The sequence below is a fragment of the Corvus cornix genome, chromosome 3, assembly GCF_000738735.6.
Source record: "Corvus cornix cornix isolate S_Up_H32 chromosome 3, ASM73873v5, whole genome shotgun sequence".
NCBI classification, from domain to species: domain Eukaryota; kingdom Metazoa; phylum Chordata; class Aves; order Passeriformes; family Corvidae; genus Corvus; species Corvus cornix.
The window spans coordinates 33598237-33605074 of NC_047056.1; the positions used below are offsets into that span (position 1 = coordinate 33598237).

Below are 6838 nucleotides of genomic sequence, written 5' to 3' on the forward strand. Positions count from 1 at the left end.
ATTAAATGAGGATCACATTCTCGTATCTTTACACAGAAGCTGAGATGCCCTGTAAACTACTGAAGCAAATCACCTGGATTGTTTCAACAAACAAAACTTCAAATATTTCCAAAATAACTCCCTTGCCCACTCCCCCCAAAAAAACCAACCCAAACAAAAATCAAACCAAAGCAAAAACCTAAAAAAGAAAAGTTGGCAGTATCGAATTTTCTCCTGTCTCTCTTCTTCATGTCTTGGCAATTATACAGGCGTTTGGCTTATCTAGCAGTATATTTCAGATATTAATATACAGATGTTCTTCAAACAGCTCCATCACAATCCAGCTTGCTGGCAAACTGCTCAAGGTCAGAAAACAGTTTTGTTTGTTTCCTTTTAAACAAACACAGAAAGTTACTATGTGTTTGTCGGTTTCCACTTGTAAGGATTTGCGGGAGGAAGGTAGGCATTCACCTAAGCCACGTCTCAAAACCACGCGCTCCTTACACGGGATAAACCCGGGCCGGCGACAGGAAACTCAAGCACGGCCCCGCTGCCTATTTCATGAAGGCTGGTGCCTCCTCAGCTCTGCGAATGCCCAGGGCACGGCTCCCTTTTGCCCCCGCCGGACTTGGGAGCACCCGAGCGGAGGCTGGAGCCTCCCGCCATCGCCGGCCCGGCGGGAAAACGCCGCGGAGCAGCGGCACCGCACCGAGCCACGCCGGCTCTGCCGCCTCCTTCCTGCCCGGGAAACCTCCCCAGGAACTCCCCGCACCCGGGAAAAGGCGACATCTTCAAAACAGCCATTTTAAAAAAAAAAAAGCCCCCAGTTAAAAAGAGCGGCAAGAAGCGGCAAGCCTCGAACCTCAGCCCTGGCAGCACACAGCCGCCGAGACCGGGCACAGCCGGCTCTTCTCCGGAACACGAACCCAAGCCGACCCCACCCCGGCCGGCACAGCCAGCTCCTCTCCAAGCCAGGCCCCCGGCGCAGCCGGCTCCTCTCCGGGCACAGACCCCCAGCCCGCAGGCACAGCGCGGCCCCGCCCCGGCGGAAGGGGCGGCGCTGGCGGCGGCCGCGCGGCTGCGTTCCGGCCGGTACCTGCGCAGGCAGCGCTCGCACACGCTGCCCAGCTGCTGCTTGGTGAGCACGTAGGCGAAGGGCACGTCGCGGTAGAGCAGCTCTCCGGGCCGCAGCCTCCGGCGGGAGCGGAGACCGTTGCCCTTGCCCGGGCTGTGGAACCGCTCCAGCGCCGCCGGCTCCATCCTGCCGCGCGCGCCGCCGCCGGGAGAGGAGAGCGCGGGCCGCCCCCCGCCGCCACGTGACCGGGCGCTGCCGCCGCCATCCTAACTCAGGGCAGGGCCCGGGGTCCCTGCGGCGGGCGGGAGCTGGGCCCGCGGGATGGAGCCCGGGTTTGGGGCACACGCGTGTCCTGGGCGAGCACAGCACAGCCGCGCTGAGCGGCGTGGGCACAGGGTGACCCTCTGCCTGAAGAGACAGTTAATAATATATATCACAGAATCCCAGAATAAGTCGGGTTAGTAAGAAAGAACCTCAGTGGGTCATCTGGTGGAACCTCCCTGCCCAAGCAGGGGCATCCCAGAGCACATTGCACAGGACTGCATCCAGAGGGATCTTGAATATCTCCAGTCAGGGAGACTCCACAGCCTTTCCGGACAATCTGTTCCAGTGCTCAGTCACTGAACAGTAAAGAAGTTCATGTTCAGGTGGAACTTCCTGTGCATCAGTTTCTGCCCATTGTCTCCTGTCCTATTGCTGGGCACCACCAAGCACAGCCTGGCTCCATCCTCCTGGTACCCTCACTTCGGGTATTTATACACAAAATATTAAACAGTTTGGTTTACAAAGGAAAAGATACGATAATGATTCTGTCAAAAAAACATCCCAAAGTAGGACATTATGAGTATTATGAGCTGGCATCTGGATGTATTTCTGGATCTCACTGTGATCTGGGTACAAAGCAGTATGACTGGGCCAGTAGCTGCTGGGCACCTAAGATCTGACAGTGTTTCTCACTGAGAATGCACCCCATACACTAGATTACTTTTTGTCAGAATCTCGAGTTAGAGGGTCCAGATAAATGACAATGGAAAAAGCAAAACACTTGCAGGATTAAGCATTAATCTGAAATTGTGGTGCTCAAAGCCCATGAGATAAGTGCATTCTATACGGGTTATCATAACTTCCATTCATTTATGAGATTATACACGTGATGCAGGCTAAATGTGCTGAACTGCAGACTGTATCTGGTTTTCCTTATCCCATCTGTAGAGGGAGGTAGGGCTTGTGTTTTGGAAAGGAGTGTTGACTCGTGCTGTCAAAGAACACTGAGACCTACAAGTTCTGCCAAGCTGCTTTGCATTGCAAAAAAACCCACTCAGTTTTGTTCTCAGTACTGATTATTTCAGTCTGCAATTGTTTCATCCAAGTTACAACAAGGTAATCAGGAATGGTAATATGCATATCTAAAATACTGCTATTAGGAAGAACCAAGGTACCTCAAGCCAGAGGATTCTCACAGAAAAATATATTTTGACATTTGCTTAAATGCTGCAATGATGTAATTCATTACCAAAAGAACTGACAGCAATCTAGCTGTTAGTGAAATCATTATGCATGTTACTATGCTTATCTTTAGCTCTTCTAGCAAATTTTTAAAATGTGTTAAATTACTGTGATACTGTGAGATTCTCAAGAATTAACCTTAACAGTTATTAAAATATTAGGCAATTACCTCTGTATTTGGCCTGTAGCTTTACTTCTTCACCTATTAAATATTCTGCATTTCCCTGTCTATGCTGTTTTATTGAGTTTCTAAGCAGGCATCACCCAAAACCTGTACCAAAAACAAGCCCAGTAATAAGAGAAGTTAACATCTATCTCTATGAGTGGCTAAATTTAAGAAATTAATGATCAAACAAAAAACATGAACCTAAAAGCCTACCCATGAACTGCAAAAAGTGCACTTGGGGAAGAGCTAATATAAATAAAAAATACCAGATGCAATTTTCATTATTTTCTCCATTTTTCTTGTCAGGTTTTTTCACTTATATGTCCAGTAACACAACCACCTTGCAAAGTACAAAAACACATCTGAGGGAATGACAGTCTTCTGTCTCACTGACACACAAAATAAAAATCACAACCTTGAAGAACCCTCCAGGAAAATCTGAAGTATGAAAAAAGGGACTTCCATCAGCTTGGCATAAGCTGTTCAGTAAATAAGCCACAGAAGCCCAAAACTGGCTTTTAGCTGACATTGCATGTCAAGTGATAGGAAAATGTAATTGTAGTAATGGAGATTTTCTGTATAAATAAGCTTTCAAACACAGTATTAAACATTTTAATGCATGCAGTGTTGGATATTTGGACATCTGTATGAAGGGCCTAGAGAACTGATTCTGGATATATACACCTACAGGTTAGGGATGAATCTGTTTAGGAGGGCCATTCAACAGTCTGAGCAATGGTGATCAATGGAATGCCCAACTTGGATGTTTTTGGAATCATCAGTCTGAATTTTCTCAAAAGCATAATGATGCTAGGGCTATATATTCCACTAAGTGATTATTTAGCCCATGACTATATTTAGTTGAATTTAATCCCTGTTATCTGTGTGGTGTTTTTATATGACCAAGTCATACACTAAACTAAACAGGTCAGACATCTCAACAGCTGTTTGAAATGCATGACACATTCTGGAAGCAGCTGTCAAGGAGTGTAATGCAGGCAGTTTTGTAGGAAGTATCACTTAATTGTGGCCAATGCTGCTGAATTAGTCATACGTCCTTACTGCCGGGAGACACCGCAGTGGAGCTTCAGCTCTTCTATCTCAAGACAGCATGTTTTACAACATGAATTTAGAGAAACAACTGCAGTAATAAAATAATTCAAATTCTGCTCCTTACTCATAAATGTGCAATAACCATTCCAAACAACACAGCACAAAATGGATTTTTTGTGGAATCAAAATATGGCTTAAAATACAAAATGTTAAATTTTGGATTGTACAAAACCTGTGTCACTAACAGCAAGAATAGCTATTAAATAGTTAGTTGAAAGCTTGCAAGTACAGACAAATCTTCTATGAACACATATCTTTTGAGGATGTCTCTTCACTTTCAATGTGCTAGTGAAAAACTGATTCTAGAATGTTAAATTAAAAATCCCTGCAGAAGCATTTTAAGCACAAATTCATAATGAATTTCACACACAGTAACACAGATTTTATCTGTTGATTTTTTACTGGGAAATTTACAAAACCTTTCTACTTTTATTTGTATCTTCCCTGCCTCAAACACATTTCCTTCAAACGTCAGAAGCAAGCTTACGTTTGTCTATTTGGGGTCATATCAATAGGATCAACTACATCAGTGGTTAAAAGACATTATGAGTAATCGACTGTCTCATGGTGTATCTTAACTACCCCTAATTTCCCTTGGGCTTCATGTGCTTGCTGCATGTTGTGTTCTATCAGCTGGGGACAGTCAGTGTGCCTATTTTCAGCAGTGACAAGTTAAACAGCCTACACAAGGAAAGATGGAATAGCTGTTAAACAAGGATATAATGTGAGTGAATAAACATCTCCCACTGACTTGTCCTTTCTAGAAAAGTTACTTGTTATTTCCATTTTCTCAGTGTTTACAGAAGAAAGGTATGGCTTTGCTAATTAAAGTCATACAAAGCTCAGGTTGGAGTTTTCAATCTGCAGCCGCGCAGATTGTGTTCAGGCTGACAAAACAATTAATTCAGCATGCTTCTCAGGAAGCCTCTGTTTCTCCCTATCACATTTGCACATCTTAAACTAACAACATAATCTGTTTCTCAAGTTTTATGCTGGTATTTTCATCAACATTATCATTAGCCTGCAAGGCTGAGCTCTAATTATTAAAATGTCCAGTGCTGAACAGGTTTAGTAGCCAGTACAGACACATTCCACCTTAACAACCTCTTATCACAGCACTTACTGTGTTAATTACTGCAAGGTCACAAACCCTTCTTCTAGATCTAAAGTGAACTGACTATAGAATTCAACTGAACTGACCCAGTAATTCCCAGTGGCAAAAGTTCTCATTAACTGGATCAAGTTTCTGTTTCTGTTTGTTTGTTATGATTTTAATATAGGTAAGTAGGAAAAGCTTAGGCAATTGCTAGCACAGTCATAATTTTCGTTCCCAGACAGATGGCACAAATCATGAGGCACATTGGAAAAGATTTAACATCTCTAAAGTTACAATCAATATGCAAAGTATGATATACTGGTGCTTTAATATGGAATGCCAAAAGCCATTTTTGGGCAGCTCCTCAAAGAAATTGGAAGAGTGGGAGCAACACCTAAAAGTGTTCTACTGGATGGTGCATCACATGTGGTTCGTATTTCAGAGGTTCATGTATTAAATCAGTCTTGAAGTAAAAAAAAATGCAGTTATGCAAAGGAAAAGAAGACAAGTAGTGCAGCATTGGCTAAAAATCATAACAGAAATGTAGGAGAAGCCTTTATATACAATTTAAAATTTGAAAGTGAAGTGAAAGTTTACATTCAACATTATCTTACAAAAGCTATAGTCCTGCAACAGTAGGAATTTCTGAGTGGATAGCACCAATTAATCAAATACATAGACCTACTTAATTTTCACTCCCTGAGTATTTATTCACACACAGCAGTAATTTTCATTTTTTTCCATCTTTTCCATGAATAATAAAACTCATTTTTATAATGGCAGGCATTTCTCTCTCCATTTCACATTTGCGATCAGGGCTAAACATTGCTTACACTTAGCCTTAACGGTGCATTTCTGGTGAGCATTAAATCTCATTTCAAGTCTCCTGTTATGCAATATTCCTTCCACTTACAGACTCCTGCTGTTAAGTCTCTGCATTGGCTCATTAAATGCTGCTTTCCAACAGCATCAAAAGAAAACAATTTTCTTTTTTTTCAGTTCATGTTTGAAATGTTATCAGCACGCAGTTGAAGAAATTTATTTAGGCATGGTGCTCTTACATTTCATGTATTGAATACTTCTCCTGGTATGTTGGATGTATAAGACATCTTGCTACAAGAGCAAGGAGTTTTGATTCAGGGTGTGAGGGGACAAAAAGTCCCAGAGACACAGCAGTCTCGTAGACCAGTAGATAAAACAGTTATCATCAATGAGACTGAAAAAGGTGGAATTGCTTCCATTAATGCAAGTTTGCCATTCATTGTCAATTTACAATGACTGGCTTTGGAATAGTCAGATGTAAACAGGAATGAAGCCTCAAATCTTGACAACCTACACCAGAACACCAGCAAGGCTCTGAGACAGACTGCAAATTAAGCCTCAGCCTTTCCAGGAGTTTCATCATAACATTAGAAAAGCTTAGCAGCAGCTTCAAGAGAGAGCTGCAGTTCAGCTAGCAGAGTGAGCTGAGGCTGCTCAAAGCCAATTTTTAATCTGTAGCCAGAACTGCAGGAGGAAGACAGAGATGAATGCTTATCACATCTGTACCTCACACTAAGCTTAAGAAATACAAGTCTCTGTTTGCATTGTTTTGGACACTACTGTTATCCACAGCCTGAAAATAGCTCGGCCTTCACCAAAATGGCGTTTTATAAACTGGTGCTTTGCTAAAGAAGTGTATTTTTTGCCACAGCTCTTCCCAGAGGACACCACACAGAACACAAAAACAGTACAACCTCTCAGCATTGTTGAACAACAACAAAATAGTTACATGGCACGACAGAAAGAGAAATTAGGAACAGGTTGCCTTATGGAGTATTACAGCTAAAACCAGAATTTTAATAGCATATGGTTTTGAGTCATTTTTTGTACATGTATTACACATTAAAGAAAGATACTGGCA

At 42.8% G+C, this 6838-nt stretch overlaps 1 protein-coding gene across 8 annotated transcripts in view; it reads right to left on the bottom strand.

Annotated features, from left to right (window-relative positions):
- The window catches only part of SMYD3 (SET and MYND domain containing 3), a 397286-nt gene extending 396022 nt beyond the window's left edge, over window positions 1-1264 (bottom strand). For 6 of the 8 annotated variants that reach the window (XM_039569870.1, XM_039569868.1, XM_039569866.1 and 3 more), the window contains exon 1: window positions 1076-1264. In XM_039569870.1, the coding sequence (XP_039425804.1) occupies window positions 1076-1239 (164 nt within the window). In that variant the 5' untranslated portion in view covers window positions 1240-1264. Of the gene's footprint in view, window positions 1-841; window positions 992-1075 lie in introns of those variants that run through there. The other 2 variants (XM_039569871.1, XM_039569872.1) reach the window with 1 other exon arrangement.
- Between the last annotated feature and the right edge of the window lie 5574 nt (window positions 1265-6838).